At 54.6% G+C, this 25,726-nt stretch overlaps 2 protein-coding genes across 2 annotated transcripts in view; both read right to left on the bottom strand.

Moving 5' to 3' along the window:
- AATF (apoptosis antagonizing transcription factor) overlaps positions 1–6,626 on the bottom strand; it is a 75,979-nt gene extending 69,353 nt beyond the window's left edge. The window contains exons 1-4 of the mRNA XM_081115667.1: positions 6,348–6,626; positions 5,242–5,433; positions 2,564–2,977; positions 1,966–2,103 (exon numbers count right to left, since the gene is read on the bottom strand). Of these exons, the coding sequence (XP_080971793.1) occupies positions 1,966–2,103; positions 2,564–2,977; positions 5,242–5,433; positions 6,348–6,438 (835 nt within the window). The 5' untranslated portion in view covers positions 6,439–6,626. The remainder of the gene's footprint in view (positions 1–1,965; positions 2,104–2,563; positions 2,978–5,241; positions 5,434–6,347) is intronic.
- A 5,780-nt stretch (positions 6,627–12,406) lies between these two features.
- LHX1 (LIM homeobox 1) lies at positions 12,407–18,680 on the bottom strand. The gene is made up of 5 exons (XM_081161937.1): positions 17,115–18,680; positions 15,091–15,317; positions 14,717–14,994; positions 13,210–13,375; positions 12,407–12,841 (listed from the first exon to the last, which is right to left on the bottom strand). The coding sequence occupies exons 1-5, from the start codon at positions 17,282–17,284 to the stop codon at positions 12,462–12,464; spliced, it is 1,221 nt and encodes a 406-aa protein (XP_081018063.1). The 5' UTR covers positions 17,285–18,680; the 3' UTR covers positions 12,407–12,461.
- Positions 18,681–25,726: the final 7,046 nt, after the last annotated feature.

Raw genomic sequence — 25,726 nt, 5'->3', positions numbered from 1 at the left:
GTCTGAGATGAGAAGAAATCAGAAAGGCAGGGCCCAAACAGCGTACGCAGTGGCACCAAAGCCAAATATTTCCAGGAAAGGCTGAACGTTTCAGGGAGGCAATAGGCTGGGTTTGGAAATAAGGAAATCTCAGCTCTCCTTTCCATAGGCATAAGAGGCAGAAGCTGAATTACAAGTATTATCATAGAATACAACAATATCCACTTTTCAGAACAAATGGTTAATTTAAATTATATCAGGAATATGAATACTCATAAAGAGTCAAAAAACACTGAAGTCAGCGGGGGTGGTAGTTACAACAATGACTATCATTTGCATAGCTGAACTTTGCCAAATGCCTCTTTCAGCAGGAAAAAGTTCTGCCCATACCTAACCTTTGCAGCGCGCTCTGTGCCAGACACTGTGCTAATGCTTCACATCACGTCCTTTAATCCTCCTCGCAGCCTTATTATCAGCATTTCAGTGTGATGTTAGGTAACTTGCCCAAGGTCACAAAGATGGTATCTAAACCCAGGCAGTCTGACTTTAACTACTGTAAACCAAGCAAACTGAAAAGAGATTTAGTTAAAGACAGGAAGTGCCAGTGTTTGTTTGAGGTCAACACAAATTCAGCCCGTGTTCCACACCAGCTCTATCGCACGCACAATATAAATTCTTCATCCAGAGTAATGCAGTCAAGAAATTTTTCTTAAACTCTGTTCACCAAGAGAGGGAGGTATATAACGTATTATGTCATACTGTCATCAGAAGGTTGAAAACAAACAAAAATTAACTACTTTTCAGATGTGCAGGAATTCTGGTTATTAGAAACTCCCCACCCTCTATCTTAGAATATGCGATACAAACAAACATTCCTTTCTTCGTCTCCCTCTTCCACCATAGCCAACGCTGTCAGACTAAGAGACATCTGTCACATTAACTGGGGTTCACCGATGAGGCAAAGAGGCAATTGGTTAAATACCAAAAAAAAAAAGAGAGAGAGAGACATTATAAAGAAGAGTAATAAGTAACACAAAAAAAGGCCTTTAGCAAAACATTTCAGACATTTAATCTAGAGCAGTCCAGGTTTCATTCCAAGGCAAATCGGGAATTAGGGGGCTAGGGCATCAAAAATAGCAAAAGAAGAGCTCCAAAAATCTGAGAAATTTTGAAAACTGGCAATCTGTTATTTATTTAAGGGAGGAAAGGGGAAATGCGGGGGGAGAGGATATAAAAGACCCACCCTCACAGTATCTGCAGGGTTCCTAAAGGAATTAACCGGGCCTTTCACACAGGAAACAGACTTCAAGTATGGCAGGACATACAATCTATAGACTGGACTCGAGGAAGTAATTCCTAGTTAAACCAGGTATTCCCCTACATGAAAGGTTCAGAGTCCCTTTCCCTAGAAATCCTACACATTTATTTTAAATGATTTATGGTGATTCTCCCTAAAAGAAGATACCAAATTAGACATCCTCCTCAGGTCCCTTCCAACCCTGACTCCATAAGATAAAAGTTAGTTTTAAAGAGCAAATGAAAACACTAAGTCTCAGCACATATATGAAGAACAGCGATTCCAACCACAGTGCACTAGCCCCATCTCCCTCTACCCCCATCTCCCTCTACCCACGTCCTCTAGTGCCACAGGGCACACAGGCACGCAGCACACAGGAGGCAGTGTGATGCGGAAGGAAGACTCCAAGATCGAAAGACAGAAAAGCTGGAGTTTTCTCTCTGCCGTGCACGAACAAGCTCTGTAACTCTGGGCAACTCATTCTCTCTGGGCCACAGTTCTCTCATCTGTAAAATTTCTGAATTCCTTTTCTCTTCTAAAATTTTTGGCCTTCAAAACTCAGCGATTCTAAAACTTTTTCCTCCTCCTGCAGTCATCATCTTTCCTTACCCTGTGTAACCCAAAGGAAGACATGAAGAAGATCATCGGGGGTGCTACAAAGTACCCCAATACGGCATAAGTATTCTTACTATTTTTTAGGGCGCTGGCAAATTCTGGGCCACCTTTGTCCTTGAAAATAGGGAAAACATCCGGTTGAGGAAGCTGATTGGTAGTCAACAGAGCTTTTTGTAGTTTGATCCTTCCTTCCAAGAGCTGGTCCCACAGTGCTGAGAAAGAAAAAAGAATTCCATTTCTCAGTTATACAATCTTCCTGGGGAGGGACGGGGGAAAGAGACAGGAAATCGTACCAGTCTCTAAGCAGCACAGCTTTATCACAGTTTCATGCCGTGGAAACACTCGTATTATAAGGAAAAAATTCAGTATCTTGGAAGCAAATATGTGCTACATGAGAGAATGCTAAAGCCCAAAGAGAGGAGAAAAGACTCTTCTCTTCAGTCTTGCACAGCTGCTGGAAGTACTAGAGCAGAACCAGCTAAGCAGCTCAGTGTAGAAATGGCTGGCTAAGCATAGAGGAACGGGGCTTTAGGCTTCTAGGTAAGTGGGGCATGTCGCAAACTAATTGGAAGGACACAGGAGAGAGCGAACAGCCCAAAACAAACAAACAAAAAGGACATGAAATGCAGACACTTTGAAAAATAAGCAAACAGTAAACCATGTTGTACAAACCTATCTGGTTCTTCACAGCTCTGCCTTTCTCTACTTCCTCGGAAACTCTGACACTGGAGAAGGTCATCACACCATCATCTTCACGGTTCCTGCCTTCAGCCCCGTCCTCCTCACTGGCACCCTCTAAGTCGTCTTCGCCATCCCCTTCCTCCACGCCACTCTCCTCTTCCTCGTCTTCCTCATCACTGCTACCAAGGTCATCCATTCCCTCAGTAAATTTTTCAAAGTCACTGATGTGCTGGACACTGAAGCCAGGCGTTTTCCCAGAGCGGCTTCTGCTCCCCTTCCTCCTGTCCCCATCGTCCTCACACTCCTGCTCCTCAGCAGCACTCATGGCATCCTCATCAGATTCCTCCAGACCCAGCCCCTCTGAATCGCCATCTCCAGACTCTTCCTCATCAGATATTTCCTTATCTAAACAAGGGAGAAAAGAAGAAAAAAATGGTGTTACCATGAGGCAAATACCAGGCCATGTTTTTCATTTCATCTAAAGGACCATGGCAGTTATAAATAAAAAAAAAGTACATTGTCCTCAATTCAATAAATACTTATTACACATCTATTCTAAAATGCTAAGAGATAAGCAAAGCTGAATAAAACATAAATCCTATCCTAATGAAAGGCTCTAGTGGGAAAGACCCATAAAACTATAATACAGAAAAGACATAAAAAGTGCTTTGACAAAGTTTTGATACCCCAGAAAAGGGGAAAATTTTAACTGTGGGGCAAGTGAATTTAAGCAAAGTTATAAGGAAGAGATAGTCTTTGGTCTGGACCTTGAAGAATGGTCAGATTTTAACAGGTGTGAGGGAATTACCAATTTTCCCAAACTTGAATCTAAAAACTTATAGGTTATCATTAACTATCCCAAATGCATAATCTCTATCACACAAGTGTACATGATTTATTATACACTTATTAAGCACCTATTCTGAACCAGGCACAGAAAAATGCTAAGGACTGACAAATAGAATGTGATGCCTATGAGGACGGCTTCATAGTCTGGTGGGAGTGGTAGATATGCATACCAATAATTATGTTACAATGTCAGTAGTACAGTATATAGAGAAGGAACCACTTAACTCTTCTGGAAAGGTGAGAGATGGCTTTATGTGTAGGAGGAGCCTTTATAATCTTAATGATAATTAACAGCTCATCACACAGAGAAAGGAGAAAGAAAAAACAGCACATGCAAAGATCCAGCACCATGAAAATACACTGGAGTGCAGAATGGTAGGAGATTTGCCCAGAGACCAAATCAGGAGAGTCTTACCTTTAATGGGAAGGAGTTCGAACTTGATCCTACAGTAAATGGAATGTTAGTTACGGCTCCTGGTTTTACTTATCCTTAGGGTATCACCTGATTAGGGTTTTTACTGATTATCCTCTCTCTTCCATGGTAGAACATAAAGGTCCCATGTAAAGCAAACATAATTATTAGACACAGGGACCAGTTACCAACAACTTTCTTCGATAAAATGAAGGTAGTATGGAAATGTGAGAGGCCTTCGGTACTTCTTTAAAAACTATATATAAACTCAAGACACAGGGAAGTCTGTCAAAAATATAAATACAAAAGCTAAAGGCAAAGTTCTTTAAAGGTATGCCACTTCTCAGATTAAGAAACATTCCTACAGAGCAGTAATTAAGAGTACAGATCTTGGAGTCAGATTGCCTTATTTGAGTACAGGATCTTCCACTTACTACCTATATGACCTTGAGCAAGTTACTTAACCAATCTGTCCCTCAATTTCTTTATCTCTAAAATGGGAATAAATAGTACCAACCTCACAAGGCTATTGGGAGGATTAAATGAGATGATATATGTAATAATAATGGTGATAACAATTTTTGAGGACTTACTGTGTCCCAGGCTCTCAGACCTTAATTTAAAGGCTTACCACAGTGCCTGACACATGGTGAGAGCACAATAAATGTAATACTTGTCTCATACTGGTCTCTTTATCAGTCTCTAGGCAAAGGATGTGAAACAAGCTTATCAGGAACCCCCAAAATATATCAAAGACTAAATCATATGTATATCATAACATAAATGAAATTTTCTTTTATATTACCTGTGGATTCTCAATCCAGCACCTCTGATTTCTCCAATGAAAAGCAAACTGACATCCACTCAATAATTACCATATCCAGCCCCTTCTTCCACTCTGCTTTAAAACTATAAACTCTAACATCTTCTAACACTCTTGCAGGGAAAGGAGAAGGATTATGCTATTTTTACAATGGCAAAAAATGGGTATCACAAATTAGTATCATACAGTGACCCCAATGCAAGACTGAAAAACTGAAGGAAAAGTATCAAAATCCCTGAATAGCATTCTCATCAGAGGCAATGTTTTTTCAACACACAGCCTTCTTCCGTATCCAACATGCACTGCCTTTTCTCTCACTCCATTTCACGGTGAACTATTAGTCTAAATATAAGGAGTGTAGCAACTTAATAACTCCAGGCTTTAGATTCCTTATGAAGCGAAATCAAGTACCTCTAAAGCCCTTTCTAAAGCCAAATCAAATGGTCTCCCTTATGATAATAGGTGGTGGTACATAGGCTAGTCTTACCTAATTACTAAAATGGGTGATTTTAACCTGAAAAATTAGGGAAGAGTAAGAGTACTATGCAAAAACAAAACAAAAACCATGCAAATATATCCACTCACCAGATGAACCTGACAGAGGATGCTCCCACTGGTCTTCCTTCCAAGCTTTTCTAGAGGTCGTCTTACCAGAATACCTTTTGTCTGTGTCCAGGAGGGAGGCTGATGCCAGCTTTCTAATGCTACCCACAGCCAGGAAGTCAACTTCCTCATCTTGCCCTTCGTCAAACCTGTCAATCACTCTGGCAGCAGTGGCTGTGGGGGAGGGGGAAAGTAATCAGAATCTCCAGGTCAGAAGAAACTTGAGCGGTAACCCTGTCCAACCCTTTCAACTCATACCTGAATATCCTCAAGGACATCCCCACCGACATCCAGGAACAGGGAACTCACTACCTCCCCAGGTAGACCTCTACCTTACTGCTGTTTCAGAACAGAAAGCTGACTCTGTATCTACTGCAGGATATATTTCTATGCCTTGGATCATATAAAACTAGTGCAATTCCTCTGCCATGTATGACGGTCACTCAAATACTGTAAGTCAGCCATCATCATGTTCTGTCCTCACTCCATCATCCTATCCCTCAGGGTGTTTTTTTCACTTATCTGGCTAAACAGCCCCAGTTCCTCCAACTGATATTCCTAAGACACAGCCCAGCACTCACATTTATCCTTCACTATTCTCCCTTCCTCACACTTACTTGATTCACGTCTAAAGCAAGATTACTCCCAACTAGACCTTGAACCTGAGCCTACAGGAACCGAGCAAAGTGTCTTGGGGCCTAAAGAGGCTTCAACAGCACCATGGAAATCTACTTCTTACTTCATTCCCCAAGTAAGTTCTTAGGGACAGGCGGAGTTTAAAAAACGGATGAGTGTTCCTTCTCCTCATTTCTAACGCAATTCCCTTAAGTGCATCCTGACAGATAACTTCAGCCGCTGCCAGACTCGGGCTCCCGGCACCAGCCCGAGCCCAACAGTTAACCAAGCCGCGGTCCGCGGGACGCTCCGCCCACCCGAGCACCAAGTCCCCGCAGCGTGTCAGAAGCTGAGGCCGTCCGCCCGAGCCCGGGGAAACCCCCCGGGAGGCAGTTTTCCTCCACAGAGGAGCAAGGATGCCGGCCCTCACACGCGGCCCGGGGCCGCACGTGGCCTCCCCCAGCCAGCCTCACCCTCCTCGGGGTCGGCCTCGGGATCCGCCTCCCGTGGTCGCGGGTTCAACAGCTGTTCCAGCTGCAGCGCCAGGGGCTGCGGCCCCGCCATCGTCACTAGGTCTCACTCCGCTCCGCTCGGCGCCGCGCACGTGAACGTGAACGTGAACGTGAACGTGCGGCCCCAGCCCGGGACGCTCTCTCCCCGCCGGGTCCTCCCGCCTGGAGACTTCTCCTCAGCCAAGCCAGGAACCGCGCGGAGCCTCGCGCTCAGCTCCCAGCTGGCAACTTCCGGGAGGAGCACGGAAGGGGGCGGGGCCTGACGTCACTGCTAGAACGCAGGCGGAAGCGCCCTGGAGGCTGAAGGGATCCTCGCGGACCGGCCGCCGGCCGCGCGTGCGCGTGCCCGTGCGCCGAGGGGTGCGTTGGGCGGCGCGGGCACGCGCAAGGGGCCGCGGCTGAAGCCGACGCGCAGCAGGGGTTGCGGTGCGAGCGGCCGCTGTCCCCTTGCGCAAAATATACCTCAAGATGTGTCCGCGATTTGCTTAGAAATGAAGTGCAATGTAGCCGTGACCCATGGTGGCCGACTGGGGAAGGAGGGGGGAGTGAAGCTGAAGCCTCAGAGGCGCCCTGCGGCTCGCACAGCCTCGGACCACCCGCGGGTCTGGCCGGTCACAGTGCGCAGCGGCCGGGCTCCCGCCTCTGGCCCCGCAGCAGCCAGGATGTGGGACTCCTGCGTCAGATAGGTGTATGTGTAAGTGTGCGGCGGACTGCCGGCGTCTTTATTAATAGGGATAATTAGAAATCGCTATGGCGGCGCACACATGAAGATCAGTTATGTAGTTTCCCCAAGAAGACTTGTCTGCACTGGGAAAGAGGGGGGGAGAGGTTACTGCTCGGCTGCACACCCATCGGCGTTCACATCTTCGCTGTGCAAAGAGACGGGCATACTCAGACGCTTGGCACCGATACACATACGGAAGGACTCAAGTCTGCCATTCGAGGGGCACGGGTAGACTCGAAATATAAAGACGTCCCAGGATCAGTTTAACTGCGCTCGGGCACACGGAAAGAGACGATCCTTTCACACTGCCTTCCCTCCGGAGCATTCCCCGACTGCCCGCTGTGTGGCAGGCACTGCCAGAGGAGATGCAAAGAGGAGTAAGTCAGATCCCCTCCCGAAGGCGATCAGCCTAGAGGGGCAGACAAACATGTAAACAGGAGCAGCAGCGAGGGATAAGGGTGCTTACAAAGCGGGCCGCCCTTCCCGCGCCTGTTGGAAGTCACCTGTGGAGAACTGAAAACCCCCACACAGAAACTGTCTCAAAAGGATCCAGAAAACGGCTGTTAGAGGTGTCCCCTGCCCTTCTTGGGTACAGCCCAGGCCAGTTGGATCCCACAGCTGAACTTCCTAGGGACCCCTCAGCTCCCCAGTGTTCACCGCGGAGCCCAAGGGAAATGGGAATCCCTGCCTTGCACAGTCTTCGTATGCTTCAGGATCAAGGTCAATGAGAGACCACCACTTTGGGGTGCCTTGTCCTATGTCCCTTTCCTAGGTGGCTGCATAGGGGAAGGAGACCTGCCTTGGAATGGACCTCCCCTCCCCCCAAAAAACCGTGGAAGGGAAAGAATGCCAGGCTAGGGCAAGAGCACCTTAGGCAGGGGACTCCGGCAAAAACAAAACAAACAAAACAAAACAAAAAAACCCCTGCTTTTTACCATCTGCAAGAAAGTTCAAGCTAGGAAACAGCTTAAAAAAACGCCAACACATCCCCTGTAATTGCAGAGCAAATGCACGCTCCTCAGGCTGTGACAAGGGGCCATTGCCTTGGGCTGCAAAGGACAAAAATGTTTCAGCCCACATTTAGGAAATTACTTCCCACAATCCTCTTCCCTTCCTATTTTGGACACTAATAATGCTTAGAAATCTAGCCTAGGGGTCAAGAAAAGGGGAGAAAGTGGGGAGGAAGGCAAGGCCGGCCAGACACCACCTCTCAGCTGTCATGCAAACAGGACGCTGCTGGGCCATTCTGGGCAGAAAATGCTGTAGACCTGCTCACCTCCTCTCCCTTCTCCTTCCTCGTTCCACTCAGTTGGGAAGCCTTTTGAGGAAGGAATCAAGACCACCCTACTGTCACACACATTCCAGAGCCCCCAGAATGTTTCCCCTGACTTATTACCCCACACTGAGGGCAGGGAGGGGACTCCAGGGGTGGAGTAAAGAGGGAAGAATTCTAAAACCTCAGATGCAAAAAGAGAAATTGAGGCGTGGGGCAGGAAAGCAACCACCTAAATGCTGTCTCTGCCCCCCCCCCTAGTTTCTTGAGAAGGAAAGAGGGGTCTCCTGATGGGATCGAGTCAGAGGGTGAACGATGGGAGGGCATATTTCAAAGACCTCGTTTCCTAGAAGAAATGTAAACCTCTGACTGCTCTAGAGAGGAGAGCAGATGAGATAAGCAGGGGGGGTGGGAATAGATGGGAGCGCACTCCCAAAAAAAGTCCTCTCCTGAGAAGTTCAGAGGGTCTCCCCGTTCACTGTCCCTCTGCTTGCTGCCTAAGGGCTGCACAGTGGTAGACAGGTGTAGGAATAGCAGAGGATGGGCAGGGGTGACTTTAGATGCCGCCCCCACCCCTTGTCCCAATCAACTGCCTGTCACATGACCAGGAGTTTCTAGAGTTTGGGGAAACCAGGTTCTTACCTGCCTCTCTTCTTTTCCCAGATACTATCAATCTCCAGGTCCCAGGCCTGGCTCTCCATGAATAGTCCTCCCTGTCCTTGTCTCACCCTAAAGTAGCCCCCCAGGCTCCCACAGACTCCCCCAGCCTGGAGAGGCTGGGTGGGTGAGTTTCACCTCTCTCGCCCAGGGCAGATGGCAGCTCCTCCGCTGGCACCCTGAGGGCAGGTGGCGAAAAGGCACAAGAGGTGGTGGCTTTAAGATGGCTGCAGGGAGAAACCAGGCTGCCAAGACCGGCCAGAGAGGAGACTGCCCTCTTAGGCAGGAAGGGGCTGTATTGCCACTCCCCTCGGGCCCCTAGTCTTTCTCAGCCCCACCGGGGTGGGGATGGTGAGGCGCTTGCCTGCACCTCAGGGCCAGAGGTGGGCAGCGAGGCTCTGATGGGAAGGAGGACAGCCCCTGACATTTCTAGATCTCCTCCTCTCAGGCAGCTCCCAAATTGACTGCTAAGCTTTGCCACCTGTTCAGGTATGCGTTAGGGTTCAGGACACAGCGCCAAGGGGGAAAAACTGGGCTGCTGCCACGGAGTCAGAGAAAAATTGAGTCCACACCAAGCCTGAGCCCCCAATTCTAAAACGCTTCTTATCAAGTACCCGGTTCCACAATAAAGCTGCTAAATAATTCAGCGGGCTTGATAGGAAAACGCAGCTTCCCAATGAGGTTCGGTTAAATGAATGTCTTTAAAGGGGGTGGCTTTAATAAATAAGGTGGCTATGATTTAACACAAATAAACACTAAACGGGCAAAAACAAGCTGATCCAGTGATTGCATACAGAGCGGATAAAGAAAGGAAGGTGCTGTGTGCAGAGGCTAGGTGTTTCAAGTCTCTCCTGTATTGTATAAATTTGGATTTCTACAAGAATACTCTCAGATTCCTCCCTGATAGTCCTCCCCATTGGATAAGCCATCATATGGGTGCAGTGAAATATTGCTTATTTTAAAGCCTTGTCAGGAAACATACACTAGGTTGTGTCTTAACAAAATATGAAAACAACACTGGAAATTACATGCCATTTAATGTAAAACCTTGATTTAAGAAAATAAGGAAGCAAATAACCCAGACTGAAATCTAGGTGATACGGAAAAGAAATCCTGGAACACTAATAGTGTCTGATATTAAAACACACACACGCATTTCATAGCAGATAAAATATTTAAATTCCTTCCACGTTTAATGAAAGCTTGGAAGGGACTGAACTACTTTTCAGAACCAATTGGCAACTGCCAGTTGACATCTGATTTCTATATTGGTTATTTTTACTCATCTCTCAGAGAAGCGTAGTATGTATCTGTGCCAGACAAAATAGTTTTCCTTCTGGGGAACGTCAAACGTAACAAATACTATAAAACAACTATTTCATATCATTTCTGTGAAAGAGATTAAGGTATTTCACTTTTAGCTGTACTGTACATTCATTTTACATTGTCTTTCAAACCACCAAATTAGAAAACAGGATTATCTATGGGAAATGAATTGAAACTGAAAAAGACCACCTCTCCCTATATATTTGCTGCTAACTGACATTCACAAGTCCAGTTTATTTTGTGCAGAGAGGGGGAGAGAGAGAGTGCATGGGATCTCATGCCTAATCACAGATTGGGGTCACTCATTTTGAGCCATGGATTTGATTTCTATTTCAAATTCTATATTAATTTACCAGCAAACATCTCTTCAACTGTATCAGTTAAACCCACAGAATGTAAAATCTGTAGTTAATAACAGCAGGAAGCCATGGAGAAAAGCTTGGCTGGCGTTAGCAATGGGGTTCAACAACAGCCAAAGTAAAAATAGATATCCTAGCCCTGCCTCACTTCTGACCGGCCATTCAGCTCCCCATCCTGCCTCCCTTCTAGTTCTTAAAACATCAAATAACACACCAATTATCTAAACATCAGATTTTCTATTTTTATTAAAAACTCACAAATTTATTCAACATGTTTTCTTTCATACAGTGAATGGTCTAATATGCACTGGAGGTCACACAAGCTTAGGTTTATCAGAACAATAAAAGACATATGTGAAATTTAATATATAAAGAAAAAAGTAGCAGCTGTTGACTGCATATTTGACCATAAAATTTAAATATTTTGGACTTTTATTTTAAAGACACAAAAATAAAACCTGTGTGGGTCTATATAAGTCATATTAACAATTCCATGAATGTTCAACAGGACTAAAAATTAGCAAAGATGTTTCTTTCTTAAACCTTGTAACACTTTTTTTTTTTTTTTTAACACTTTCTCAGGTTGTGGTGCCAGGCACCTTTACAGTATTTGTGCTATAATTATTCTATTTGGCAAGTGTTTGAATATCGTGTTTTCTCTTTGCCTTGTGTAAACAACACCTTTTTACATACTACTAGCACAGTGAGCTGCGAGCCCTGCAAATCTGTCAGAACATCTACAGGAAAGGAAAATGAATAATTTTGGTTGACTGCTCAAAACATTTTGTTTTTGAACAAGAGGTTTCAAAACAGGATATATTAGTAAAACACTGAACTCCTGAATTTAACATTATACGTAAACAGTTGACTGTTTTTAGTTCAATAGTCTTTTTTTTTTTTTAAGTGTGTGTGTGTGTGTGTGTGAAAGTAGAATACTTTTCTTGTACAGCTGATGTTCAAGTCATTTTACTGAGAGGTCTGGCTGGAGACCGTCCTATCCAGTGTGTCCCTGTGTGTCTGTGTGTAGAGCTTTGTGAAGGTAGAAGAGTTGATACTGAGGGCTTTACATTTAGGATTTTGCAATTTTGGCCAAAAACAAACAAACAAACAAAAAAACAGAAAACCCAGAGAGACAAAAAATATATATATATATAGTCCCACCTGATGCACAGCAGGTCGGCGTTTCTGAAGCTATAAGAGTTTGTAGTCGCTGTTGCTGAATTCTGAGACCAGCACTATTAGATTCCCCACCGCCAGAGCCCTGGTGGCTGGCCTGGGAGCGCCCAGGGACGATTCGCCTCCCGCACCCGGCTGCGGGCTCAGCCTCCCTCCCCGCGGCTCCCCGCGGCCCCGCGCGCTCCCGCGGCCGCCCTCGGGGTTTCCGCGCGGTCCGCCGGCCACGCGCGCCCGCCCGCCGCGTCCGTCCGCAGAGCCGGGCCCGGGCGGGAGGTGGGGAGAGGTCTGCGTTCGCGTCGGGAGCCCCCAGTCTTGCACCTTCCCAGCCAGCTCGCGGATCCCAGTCCTACCTCCAGGCAGATTTAAATCCTATTTCGTGTCCCCCTTTCCCATCCAGTCTCCCCAGACGGAAAATGGTCCCCGAGGCTGGAGGAAGGTGGTGATGGTGGGGGGAGTGACTTGATTTTTATGTGTGTTTTTTTTTTTCCTTTTTTCTATTTTTCTTAAATAAAAGTTCGTTTCTGTACAACCGCGAGCTCGGCGGACCGTGCGCGACCCCGCTACCACACGGCCGCCTCGTTCATTTCGGGAGGGTGAGACAGGTGGTTCCCGTAGCTGGCCCCGCCGTTGACCGACAGCGACGAGAAGGGCGGGCTCGGCCCGAAGACCTCGGCCGACATCGAGTGCAGAGGCCCGGGCAGGCTGGGCTCCGGGCTCGGCGAGTCCCCAGGGGGGTGCGCCAGGATGTCGGTGAACCGCTGCGCCTCGCTGGACGGGTGGTGGCCGGGCAGCGGGTGCTCCAAGCCCCCCAGGGGCGTCCCGGACGGCCCCGAGGACGGCACGAAAGGTAGGTCCACCGGCGTCTGGGCCTGCGAGGACGGGGGGCCTTGCGGGAAGAAGTCGTAGTTGCCCCCGGGCCCGTAGTATTCGCTCTGGTAATCTGCGGAGCGGCGGGGAGCAGGGTGTCAGGGCGGGGAGGCGGGGCGGGGCAGACGGCGCGGGGCGGGCGCTGGCCCGCGGGCTGGGGAGGGCGGCGGGGGCGCTCGCGGTTCGCGGGCTCCCTGCCAGGCTGGGGGCAGGCAGGAGGCTGGGCGCACACTCAGGAGCTGCTCCCTACCTGCCCACCGGCCTCGTGCAGGGTCGGGAAGTCGGCCCCCGGGCTCACCACCGTCCCCAGGATTGAATTCCCAGCCTCCACCCATCTCTCCACTTCTCTAAAGACAGAGAGAAGCGCCTCGGGCGCTGCCACCCGCTTCCGACGAAGCCCACCCCGGCCTGGCCGAGCCCCGCAGCAGGCAGCGCACCCACCTCCGTAGAAGGAGAAGGGCCCGTTGGGGATGAGCTCCCCGGGCTCCAGGCGGTCCACGAGCGGCCGCATTCGGCGCGGGCTGCGGAAGAAGGCGTGGCGCCGGGCGCCCAGCGCGCTCAGCTGCTTCATCCTGCGTTCCTTGGAGCGTCGGTTCTGGAACCAGACCTGAAGCACATGCGCCCCGGGGTGAGGCCACAAAGACCCCAGGCCCCACTTCAGGAGCGCCGCGGGCCGGCCCCTCCCCACCCCCACCGCCTGGCTCTCAGGGCTCCGGGGGTGCGTGTGTGTGTGTGTGTGTGTGTGTGTTGTGGATGGTGGTGCTGGGGGGTCCTCAGAGTAGGACAGCGCGGGGCGGCGCCTGAGCCAACAGTAAACAGGATTCCCGCCTGGAGGACCTGGGCAAGCTGCCCTGCCCAACGTGAGGCAGCTGGAGTTGTTTCTAACAGTCACACTCACAGTTACAGCTTCTGGGGGGCTGTGCGCACAGACGTTCAACCTCCCCAAGTAGTGTCAGACACGCACAGCTTTCCTGTCACAGTCGCTGGCCGCTCCCTCTCCCCCCCCCCCCATGATAGTGACAGAGCACTAAACAGCCTCCTGTTGACATTCAGTGTCCCAACGATAGTGACACCCAAACGCACAATCTCCTTCTCACACCCACGCACAATCTCCCAGTGCCAAAGATACTTATCCACAGCCTCTCACTCACAGTGACAGGCATGCAGCCTGCCATTCCCATGCGCCCCATGCGCGCACATTGGCACAACCTCCCAGAGGCTGCAGGGCCTTCCTCGGAGGGCAGCTGGCACACGCCTGCTCACGACACTGAGCTTCCCAGGCACACCCAGGCAAGGTGAACTAGACAGCTCAACTTGGGCCCGAGACTCCATGCAAATCACGTGTAGTCTCAGATCCTTACAACACCAGCACAGCTGCCCAGGTGGTCCCCTCCCCTCCCCATCCCACTTGGGACCTTGAGGTAGGGCTGACTTCCCAGAAGACCGCCTCACCTTCAAACCCGGACACCCCACCTCTCTTTGGAGGGGAAGTCTTTGCTCTGGGACTTGACTGACTAGGGCAAGAGACCCACAAAGTCGGGGTTGGGGATGCAGAGGGAGATCTCCTTGTGCAGAAGCTGGAGGAATCGACGAAGTCCCACATGCACAGCGACCTCTGCGCTCCTTCGGGACAGGGGTAGGTGGTGCAGGAAAAAAGGGTCCCAACTCTCACCGGATGTCTGACAACGTCCCCTCCTCCAGCTTCCTGCTGAGCTCCCTTTCCCTCCTCTCGGCCACCACTATCACCCGCCTTGGACCAGGAAGAGTAGGGATTCCCAGTACTTCTAAACATCAGGCTGCCGCTCCAAAGGTCGCAAGGGGTAGGGGTGGGTCTGGGCTTCTCCTCTCCCCCTGGGCCAGCCTCCACGCACTTGCTCGGCTCCTGCAAGCTGGCCTAGAGGAGCCCTATGGTTCTGGGGGGATCTGAGAGGCACGCCAGGGCCCTGACCTGAATGACGCGCATGTTGAGGCCAGTCTCCTGAGCCAGCTGCTCGCGGATGTGGCGCGTGGGCTTGGGCGTCGCGGCGAAGGCAGCCTTCAGCGTCTCCAGCTGCTTGGCTTTAATGGTGGTGCGCGGCCCCCGCCGCTTGGCGCCCAGGTTCTGGTCGTCGTTCTCGTTGCTGCCCCCTTCCTTGTCCGATACGTTGGCGCTCTCTGAGTCCTTGGCGTCGTCCTGCGACGGGTCTTGGGAGTCCGGAGACAAACTGGGGTCACTACCCGTGGTGGCTGGGGAGAAGGAAGGGACAGGTGAGCGGCGGCCTGGGCGGACCTTCCTCCCCGGGGACCTGGCCGCCCCTAGCGAGCGGGGAATTGGGGCCTCACCCGAGTGGAGGCTGTTCTCTTTGGCGACGCTGCTGTTGCTTAGGTAATCCTCTTTGCAGACGAACTTGTTCTCGTCGATGATGTACAGCTCCTCGCCGGTGGACAGCTGCTTGTTACACATCATGCAGGTGAAGCAGTTCAGGTGAAACACTTTGCTCCGCGCTCTCCGCACCAGGTCGCTCGGGGAGATGCCCTGCGCGCAGCCCGCGCATTTGGTACCGAAACACCTGCGGGGGGGGCGGGGTTGGTGAAGGGCGGGGAACACAGAGGCGGGGAGAAAGTCACGGAGAAAGAAAGTAGAAATGGAGGAAGGGGAAAGGAAGAGAGAGAGCCAAAAAGTGAGAAAGGCAGAAAGCCGACCAAGCTGGCAAGGCGGGGAGAGAAGCGCGGCACCACGAAAAGTCGGGGAGGAGGCACACACGGTTAGAGCGGGAGAGCGAGGGGCCCAAGCTGCCCCCACCCTTCATCTCATGCCCAACGTTGTCCCAGAGAGAAAAAGCGCTGCGGAAGAAGGCGGCAAGACAGCGAAGGGAAGGGGGAGGGAGGCACTTTTTTTCCCCCGATTAGATTCAGAAAACAGTCAAATTCTAATTAGAGCTTCATGTAAACGCCTCCCGCGCGCCACTTTTCTCTCCTAGCGTCGCTTCTTTTTCACCGCCAAAGGACCGGCGCCCAGGCGGGGGGTTGGCAAGGTCCAGCCCCGCCGCGGGTGAACAGACAGCCGCGGAGAGCCCAGCCGGCCGCAGCTGGACCGCCGCCACGTTCAAGCCCAAAGCCGGCAGGTTGGCGCAAGCTAGAGCCGCGGCTTGGCTCTAGGTGCCCGGCCGCGCTTTGCGGGGGGCCAGGCCTCTGGGGCCACTGGCAGCCGGCACGGTTCGCAGCTCCGGGGCTGGGTTCCAGCCAGTCCCAGGGAAAACGGGCAGGGCCTGCCGAGGCTCAGAGGCTCAGCCTGCGCTTCCTCCTGGAAATACCAGCCTGCGCAGCGCTTTGCTCCGCAGCCTCCCGCAACCGGAGCCACGCGTCCTGGGGCGGCATTGCGGACAGGTGGCTTTGAACTCCCACCCCCTCTCCCAGTTTGATCTGTCACTACAGACTCCGAAGGAAACAGAGACCGAGTCAGCCGAGTAAAGTGGGAGATTTCAAGCACCACAGGGGAATTACAATTCGCATTTGCTTCTGTTCTCTGTTGACGCGTGTTTGTGTGGATTTGGTAACAAAATAGCGAGTTTAAGAGAACACAATTAAAATGCTAAATGAGGGAGGACTGTAGGGAGAAATCTTGGCTTTTCCCCGGGGTTTCCACGAGGAGGTGGCTGGGGGTGGGGGACAGTGCTTGGGAGAGCTCCGAGAGGAGCCCGCGCTCACAGCCAAAGTCCGAGCAGCGCGGAGGCCAAACCTCATGCCAACCGCAGGCAGCCCGGGAAGCTGAGGAAAAGACCGCGGAGGCTGCAGCCTCGGGGCACTTCACGGTAACGGTGAGGCGGTTTGCCTAGGCCGGCTGGGGTTTGGGAACGCCCGGGATGTGCAGGAGAGGGGCTCTTTCCTGCCGCTGCCTGGGCGAGCGACTCAGACCCATGCAAAAAGCTCGGCGGTTCCCGCCAAGACCTCTCGGAGACTGAAAAGTTGGTGGCCTGGAGCTAAACCGGGCTTCAAAGCTCAGCCTAGAGGGAAGCAACCCAGGAGGCTGGAGAGCTCGGCGCACTGGGAGAGAGAGGGGCCGGGGCTACAACGCCCGAGGCCGCGCCGCCTTCCTCCAAGCTTGGAGGGGCTTGTGGGCCGAGGCGGGCTCAGACCCTTTCTTCCCAGGCACGTGCAGCTAAGCCGCGACCCACGATTTCCAGGACGCAAGCAGGGCCGCGTCCCGGGAGCCCAGCGCGCCAGCTGGCGAAGAGGCGGGCGCCTGCGGGACTTGGCTGCCCTCTCAAAAGGCAGCTCCTACCGCGGCCACGCCGCGCTCTGATCCTTGGCTGGCCGGGAAGGGCCCGCGGGGAGGGAGCCCAGAGGCGCGCGAGGGGCGTACTCACCGGAAGAAGTCGTTCTTGCAGTAGAGCTTGCCTTCCCGGGAGAAGCACTTCTCGGTCAGGTTGCATTTACATTCACAGCACTGGACGCACTTGACGTGCCAGGCCCTGTCCAGCACGTTCAAGAGGAAGCGGTCCAGGATGGGCCTTTTGCAGCCGGCACAGTGCACCATGGTCTTTGGTTTGGTCGGGTGAGGCCCGGAGATAGTAGAGCAGGTAAGAGCCGAGGGGATGACTCCCGAAGACGACCGAAACGAGCTCCCCAGCCCCTCCAAAAAGAGGAGACACACTCGGAGGTGCAAGCCAAAACCCGCGCGCGCAAATCAAAAGAGGGGAAACCGGTCAAAGGGGGTGGGGGGGCGCCTCGGTGGTGAGCGGCCTGGGAGTCCCAAGGCCCCGGGGCACAGCAGCGCCGCCGCAGCTCCTGGGGCGAGGAAAAGAGTCTCAGGCGGGCGCGAAAGCGACTCTTCTGCCCAGAACCCGCGGAGGAGTGAAGGTCACTGAGAACGGTGACGGTAACGGAAATAAATAAATAAAACGGAGACGGTGAAGGAAGAGGACGGCGCGGGGAGCTCTGTTTGCAGGGAGAGCGCCGCTGAGTTCTCTCGGGCTTGAGGTAGAGCTGTCAGAAGTCAAAGTGCATCTGCTTTTGTCGGAGTATGAGTGCGGGTGCGTGTGTGCCCGGCTGCCCGCCACCGGGATTTCCCCTCCTCTTTTTATAAAGGAAAATAACAAATGGAGTAGAGAAGCTTTGGATCCTAAACTGCCGGCATCGCGCAGCGGGTCCGGACGCGCTGGGCGCCCAAGGTGGGCCGGGGGAGGGGGCGGGGGCGGGCCGAGGGGGGAGGGAGGCAGGGGAGGGCTGGAGTAAGATCTCGTTGTTGACTGTGGTTGCTTGGGTCTCTCCCCTCTTGGAGAAGTGTTTGTGTCAATCGAGAACGGAGAGGGACAACTCCGGGGGGACGCGGCCAGGCGCGCGCGCTCGCTTCCCACCGCCCCAGCCCAGTCACCTCGGCCCAGGGCCTGCTTGGCGGCCGCCGTGTTCTCGGGACCGCCCTCCCTGCGCCTGGACTCCTCGGGGAGGTGATTCGGGCTGGCTCCTCACCGCGCCTGGCCGTGCATCGTGGCTCCAGTCACAACCCGCGGCCGCCTGGGCGCGCAGCCCCGCATCGCTGGCCCGCGCTCCGGCTGCCGGCGTCCGACCCCACAGTCGCTGGACTTTTTCTTCTGTTTCTTCCCCCCTCTTTTTTTCGTTGTGGTGGCAAATCTGGGTTTCCTTTCTAGCCTCTTTTCTTCCTTTTTTTTTTTTTTTTTTTTCCTTTTGCAGCTGGAGGAGTCGGGAGGAGGGGGAGTAGCTTAGAGAGCTTTTTAAAAGGTCCTGGTGCCGCGGGTACAGTTCTGCGCGGCGGGAACAGCTCGGCACCGGCCCCCGCTCTCGCCGCTCGGGCCGCGGGTCGTTGCTGGCTCTCCCTGGACGAGCGTCTCTCTGCCCCTGGTCTCCTGGCCCAGTCCGCCGCCCCGGCGCGTCTCTCCCCAGCTCCGGCGGCTCGGTCACTGCTCCTGGCTGTTGGCTGAGCTCTCGAAGCCCCCTCGCCTTAATGCAGCGCCCGCCGACGTCACCGCGGCCTGCGACCAATCAGCGGCTCGCGGTCCCTCTGTAAACCATTCTGCATCCCCAGGCCCGGGAGAGTGCGGGGAGACCGCGTTTAGAGGACCAGTGGCGGCCGCATCCGCGGCCCGGCGCGTGTGCGCGGCGGGCAGCGAGGTGCCCGGGCCCCCTCCTGCTCCGGTAAGGCCTCGGTTTCGGTGGGAACTCGGGAGGACGCCAGGCGGAGGGCACCGTTCTGCTGGGGGGGGGGGGGAGTAATCCAAGATCAAACCTTGTCGGAGGCTGGGGTGCAACTGGGTCTGGGAGCCCCGGCGGCCCCGCTGCACTCGTTGGCTTTGCAATTCACTGGGTGTTGGCTTCCCCCCTCTGTCCGCTCGCTACCTGGGCCTAGAAGCGCCGCCCGAGCGCAGGGCGAGTCTTAGGGGAAGTGGTGAAGGGAGGGCCCTTGGCTGCAGATTTCCCCTCCTTCAGCCCGTCCTTCTGTTTCCCCCTCCCCCCATCCAGCCAAAGTCCACAGGGCCCGGGTCCCAGGGAGATCTGGGTGTCTGTCTCCCGCCGCGCGGTCCCGGAGTCGACTCCGGCGGTTTCCTGGTGGGGGCGGGGGAGACCGGAGGCGGCGCGCCCCGGAGGGGAAAGGAGTGGGTGGGGAAACGCCGCGGGCCAAGAGTTGCAACCCGAGCGCGAACTTGTGAGAAAACTGTGATCCGGAGACACCTTTTATAAACAAAAACAAGCGAATAGGCGGGAAACTGCGCGACTACCGCGGCCCGAGGGGAGGGGGGGCGGTGGGAAGAGGGACGTCCCTGGGGCACCACGGAGAGGCTGCGGTGGATTGGGGCGTGCGGCCAGGGGCCGCGGGCACCTGGCTTCCAGTCCCGCTTTTCCAGGCCTCGGGCTGGAGACAACCGCCCACAGCGCACACCCCCCTAAGTTCACTCTCCGGGAGCCCATGCCTCCCTCATTCCGCCCAGAGCATAAACTCGGGACCACCGCCCACGAGGGCGGATTATCGGGGACACGGGGGTCGCTTCGGGGTCCTGGAAGCCTTAGCCTCGAGGAGTCAGTCTGGTTCCCTGGCCCACACCACGCAAATACCAAATTCCGTTTCGACGGCACCATTTCTATGCTTTACAGGGATTTCTCCCGAAGTTTGAAGGCAGCAGAGCTGGGTGGTCCTGCTATTTTGCTCCCTGTTTTTGTTTCGTGTTTTTTTTCGGGGAGGGGGTACTAGGAAAGAACATTCGGCCCCAGCGTGGAGGGAAATAAGAATAGGCGGCCAGCCAGGTCTAACCCGCAGTTTGGAATTGGCCTTCTTGCCCCACTCGCGGTGCGGGGCTCAGACATCCCACAGCAGGTCCGGGGCTAACTAGGGGGAAACGAGCGCTGACACCCGACTGCACCGAACCTGGGTGGGCGGGGAACCGAGCCCTCTGCAAACAGAATACCCTCTTCGGGCGAACCAGCAAACTGCTACAGCGAACTCGGTGTGAGCCTCAGTGGGACTGGGATTTTAAGGTTCTGCCAACGCCCCTTTTCTGCCTCCAAGGCTCCTGGCGCCCCAGCCTGCAACCCCGGGGCCTGGCGACAGCCCCCGCCTGGCCGCCCGCGCCGCCTTTTCATTGGAAGCCCGGTCTCGCCCCGCGCCTCTTTGGCGCTCCGCCCCTCCTGACCTCTAGGTGCGGAGCCCCTAAAGCCTTCGCCGCACCCCCTTCACGGGAACACCTGGGCTCGGGCTCCCCACTGCGGGGAGGGCGCTGTAGGGGCTGGTTCTCTCGCGCGCACCCGCCCCACCCGAGGGTCTCTCCCAGGCTGGGGCTCAGGGCAGGACCCGGCGATGCGCGGGCGGTTCTCCAACCCAGCAAGCCGGCTTCGGACGCTTAGACTAGGCTTTGTGCTCCCCCTGCGGACCCGACGCTTGAAGAGGAACGAGCCGACCTGTACCCGGTACCCCAGGACCCGGGGAGACGCTAGAGGTGCGCGGCGCGGGACCCTCGCCTCCTCCAGCGGGGCCCGAGGCGCCTCCCCAGCCGGCCGCGCTGGGCGAAGCCGGGGGGAGGGGCTGGCCCAGTCCAGCGGTCCCCACGCTCCTCCCTCCCCCAGCTGTCTGTTCTCGCGGCTACCGCCCGGGACCCAACCGCCCCTTTCTGGAATCTATAGCGGACCCCGTCCCGAGCGGCTCGCCACCGCCCCCACCCCAGCTGGGCTGCTTCTTATGCAAAGCAGAGGGGCCAAAGGGGTGGAGGGGGGGAGGTCGGCGGGGGACCTAAGAGGTGACAGCTGGACACGGCTGCCAGCCCCTACTGAACCCTAGGCCCGCCGCCGCCTCCTTTCCGGGGAGCAGAGGAGGTTGCTGCACCAGTCTGGGGGTGCAGGCGCCTTGGGACCTCTACACCGGGGAAAGGGAACCCCTCCCTGCGGGGGGACCTGCGGTGAAGGAGTTGAGGGTGAGGACAGGATGCGGGCTCTGGGACGTGGGGCTCTGCTTGTCCCTGTGTCCAGATGGCTCAGTAAACAGGTCGGCGGGAACCAACCCAAGTGTCTTCCAGGAGGTCAGGGAGCGCAACTCGAGGCGCACCTCCTGGCTCTATTCTAGGTTTAAAGTCCAGATCTAACGCCTCCACGGGGACAGCACACTAGATTAATGTTTTCTTCGTTTCCACTGAGTTTTTATTTTAAAATGCAATTGGTCACAGAGACATGGAGAGAAAACTGACCGAGCTCTCCAAATTGGCCGGCTCCGAAGCCTCTCAGAGGCTCAGCCCTGCCTTTGAGCCAATGTCTGCTCAGCGACAGCACCGAGCGCCCCTGCCCACCCTCACCGCCAGCGCTGCCTGCGCCCTGAGGTGCACAAGCTCCTTCCTACCCAATGCCCCCTACGCACACCGCCCCGGGTCCTGTAAATTCTGGACCGGGTGCCCTGAGGGGTGCTCGCCGCCTCTCCCCCAGACACCCTTGGAGAAGGCCCAGAAAACGGCTTTCGCGTGATAGGTTTCTCTTCTGAGAAGCTCCAGCGGAGGGACCCTGCCGGGAACTGGGGCTAGACGGGGTTCTGCCGGCCCTCCCCAGTCACCCTGCAGCTTTTGGGGGCGCTGAAGGAGTCCTTCCTGCATCTCCTTTCTTACCGCTGCCTCCTTGGTTCCGAGCCCCACTTCGCCTCCCCCGCCCACGTTCTCGAGTGGCTCCCGAGTCTGCCCGGGAGGTCGGTGCTGTTCATCCCCCGAGAGCGGCGCCGGCCCGCGGCTGCACCCCTGCGCGCCCTGCGCGCTGCTGCTCAGCCCACGACCCCCAGAAACCCACGGCGAGGCCGCGGACGGAGGCCCGGGGCGGAGCGGACTCCAGGTGGTTACCCGCATCTGGCCGCAGGAGCGCGGGGCCACCAGGCACGCGGGGGCGGGAAGAGGGGGGAGGAAGGAGCCGGGTGAGTCCCGGACCCTGCGGGCCCCGGAGGCCCTACGAATTCCGCACGGACACCGCGAGGACGCCGCAGACGCGACGCGGGAAACTGGCCCGAGGCTCTGGGATCCGACCCGACCTCTCCCGCTCTCTCCTTTCTTTTCCTCTCCCACTCGCTCCCGCCTCAGGTTGCCTTAGTCTGGCTCCATCGCTCTCGCCTGGAAATGACCTACTTCTGTGCAGCACTTTACAGTGTACACCCCTGGACCACATAGTAAGGAGAGGGGGCGCGATCGGTATTATCTCCTTCCCGGGGAAGAAACCCATGTTAGACGGTTTGCTCGAGGTCCGTCGGTCTGGGCATTATTGAAGGAGAGAAGTTTGGGGGGCTCATCCCCTTGCCCCACCGCGTACTTTGCCTCGGCCACGTTTTCCGAGGTGGGGTGGGGGTTACGCGGAGGCCAGGAAAGGGCCGCATCCGGCCGGGGTTCGCGGCGTGCGCTCGGGCTGGGTAAACAAGCCGGGCTTCCCACGGGCGCCGAGGGATCCTGGGCGTGCAGCGCGGAGCGAGGTCGCGCGTGGTGATCTCAGGTGCGAGTCGGTGCTGCGCGGCGAGGACGGGACGCGCGCCGTCTGGGGAGGGAGAGGGGGACCTGGCGAAGGCCGGGGAGAGAGGTGAGGGGCGAGGCACGGGCGCCGAGACCAAGGGCAGAAACCCAGAGGAAAGAGCGAGGAGCGTGGAAGGGTCGGCGGCGATAAAAGGAGCAAAGGCGCCGCGGGAAATGCACGGAGGGGTGGAGGCGAAGAGAGGCGGGGAAAGACGCGCCGCGACCGAGAAGGCGGCGGGGACCGCGCGGGGCCGCGCGCCCTGCAGGCGCCGAGGGGCCGCGGGACTCGGGCGGCGGGTGTGTGACGGGCGCGCTCTTAGGCGGGAGACAAGGAGGCGGCGTGTTTGGTGGGAGACTCAGCGTCCGTGGAAAAGCGTGTGAGCGGCTCTGGGCAGGAATCCAACAAATAAATAAAACGTCTAAGACGGCGTGACAACAATGTGTATTTGGGTGCGTGCCCGTGTTCCCCTGTCTGAGCACACACACCCCGTAAGGAAGACAAACGGGGCTCGCGCCTCCGAGTAATTAATCCTCCCACTAATTGACTCTCCCCCCTTACCTAATGACGGTGGGCATTGCCGATATGTGGAGAGATATCAAGTGGAAAGAGAGACGGAGGGGGAGAGACCCCCCAAAGCTAAACCACCCCTGGGAATCGGATTGAGTTCTTTCTGGACTTGGCGGCTCTGAGCTCCCTTCCCCTCTTTTGGGGGCCAAAGTTTAATAGATGTTGCTGTCCTCCCAACCCCTCTATGTTTGCATTAATAAAGATCTTCTCAGCTTAGGGGTGACCAGGCGCCCTCCACACACACACACACACACACACGCCCTTCATCAATCTCAGAGGCTGAAAGCCACCCACTGCCCCTCTGCTGGACATTTCCTACCCCTAGGCAACACCAAATCTACCCCTGCCTTGTTGTTCCCCCAGGAGCCGAGGCCCTGCCCCCCTTCTTTCAGTCACTACTTGGTTCTCCCAGGACCTGGGATGTGTCCCGCAGCCCTGAGTGGGGTGGGTGAGGTTCTGAATGGGCTGGGAAGCAGCCTTGGGTAGATGGAGGGCGAGCGCTGGGTTGGATGAGGTCAGGCCAAGGATAGGAAGAGTCTTCTAGGAACAAACCCACCCAGACAGGAGTGAAGACACACAGAAGTACAGTGGGGTGCAATGCACACCTGGCAAGTGGGAGGTCTCTGGGGACAGAGGGGAAAAAGGTAGGCACATGCACTGTGGGGGGGAGGGCAGGAAGGTGACCATGTTTCTGTGGCTGTGGGACTCAGTGTGACCATGGGGAGGGGCTCCTCTTATTTCCCCCAGCACCCTCAGTTTTTGGGACTGGGGAAAGAGGCAGGAGAATGTTGGACTTCGCTGGAAGGGGCCCAAGGCCCGCAGGCTGTCTATGATGCAGCTTTGAGGCTTGGGTTTGGGAGGTGAATGTCAACTTTCACCCCTTGGAGGTGGCAGGTTTGCTCTGTTGGCCTCCTCCGAAGCTAAATAAATAGTTGTTGCGGTCCATAAACCACCCAGCCTAGGGAGAGGAAGGAGGGGGGAAAGGCAGCTCCCCAGGAAAAAAAAAATCCACCCCCCACCCCACGAAATACATTCTTAATTGTCCCTTGGGAACATTTGTACATTTGACCAAAGCAAATCCCAGAGCAGTAACAGCAAAATTCGTCAAAGGGGCTGGCAGTCCAGAGAGAGTTGGGGGTCCGGAGAAGGGGGAGGCGGGGAGAGATGGCGGGCGTGTTTGAGAAGGTGAGAAACTTGGCTCTTCTCTCCCCGTCTGTCATGCTTTAGAAAGAAAGTGAGCAAAAGGAATAAAGTTCCAGAGGAAAGAAAGAGAAGGGCATATAAAAGGCAAATCCAAACCAGAAAGGAAAGAAAGTAGAGGAGAAAGAAAAAGGCCCGGGGGGGGGGGGTAGAAGATAATAAAAAAGGTGAGGCGGCCCCAGGAGGCTGGGCCTCGTCCCAAACCATCCGTCTTCATTGTCTCTGTGTGTGCAAAGGCAACTCGGCATAAGGAAAAGCCACTATCGGAGCCGCGGCTTTATTTTATATCCTATACATCAGGAGGGAGGCAAAGCTTTATTTTCGCCAAGAGACAGATATTTTATTTCTCTCTTACGGTTTTATGTGTGAGAGATGTCAGGTTGCCACAATGGATGGCTAATGCATAGGCAAGAGGAAGCCGTGTTGGCATGCTGTGTGTCATGGGGTCTGGGGGGGGTGAGTGGGCCTGGGATTTAGGGCTGATGGGACACTCTGGGGGATTTCTGCTAAAACATCTCTCTTCATAAATCCAGAAGCATGGTCAGCTCAACAGGGAGAAGAAGGAGTTTTAGAGGGAAAAGAGTTGGGCTTAGTAATAAACGAACACACAAAGGAACCGCTTACCTTCCTACAGGCTCCGGCAACCGGGGCAAGGCGGCCGGGTGGAAATGCAGAGACCCGTGTCCAAACGCACGCACCATTCACAGGGAGGTCTTTCCCTACACAATACAATGTCATTTTACTTCCTTTCCCCATTTTATATTTTTCCGCCTTCCCCATCCCCATCAGAAATCTTTTTTCCACCTCCTCAGAGCCTTGGGGTGAGGGGCGAAGAGCTATTAATTTGCAAATCATCTGATCTGTGAAAGGATCAAGATGCTTGCCTTTCACCGTTAAAGCCAATGTCTTGAGTGGACACACACGTGTACATGCGAACCCATCATGCTGGGAATCTTGGTAGGGGGTAGGTGCCAGATTTGAATCCAAGGAAAGTATGCCTTCTCCTTCAGGGCCTGTGGCCAAATTAAGCTTTAGATCTCAAAGTGCGTAATGTTCATATTTATACCTGGAGAGAAGGGGGAGGTGAGGGGACAAAGGGACACGGCTTCCTCTTGCCTATGAGGAAGGGAGGAAGGAAAGTGTGTTAGTTAATGCGTTCCGTTTAGCACTTAGACTAGTCTCCCCCACTCCCAGCCCCTCCGTAAATAATTTCTTACAAGAGTTGCCTTCATTCCTT

The sequence above is a fragment of the Miniopterus schreibersii genome (assembly GCF_964146895.1).
Source record: "Miniopterus schreibersii genome assembly, chromosome: 16".
NCBI classification, from domain to species: domain Eukaryota; kingdom Metazoa; phylum Chordata; class Mammalia; order Chiroptera; family Miniopteridae; genus Miniopterus; species Miniopterus schreibersii.
The sequence above is the reverse complement of the archived record's forward strand: the minus strand, read 5'-3'. Positions and strand labels throughout refer to the sequence as shown.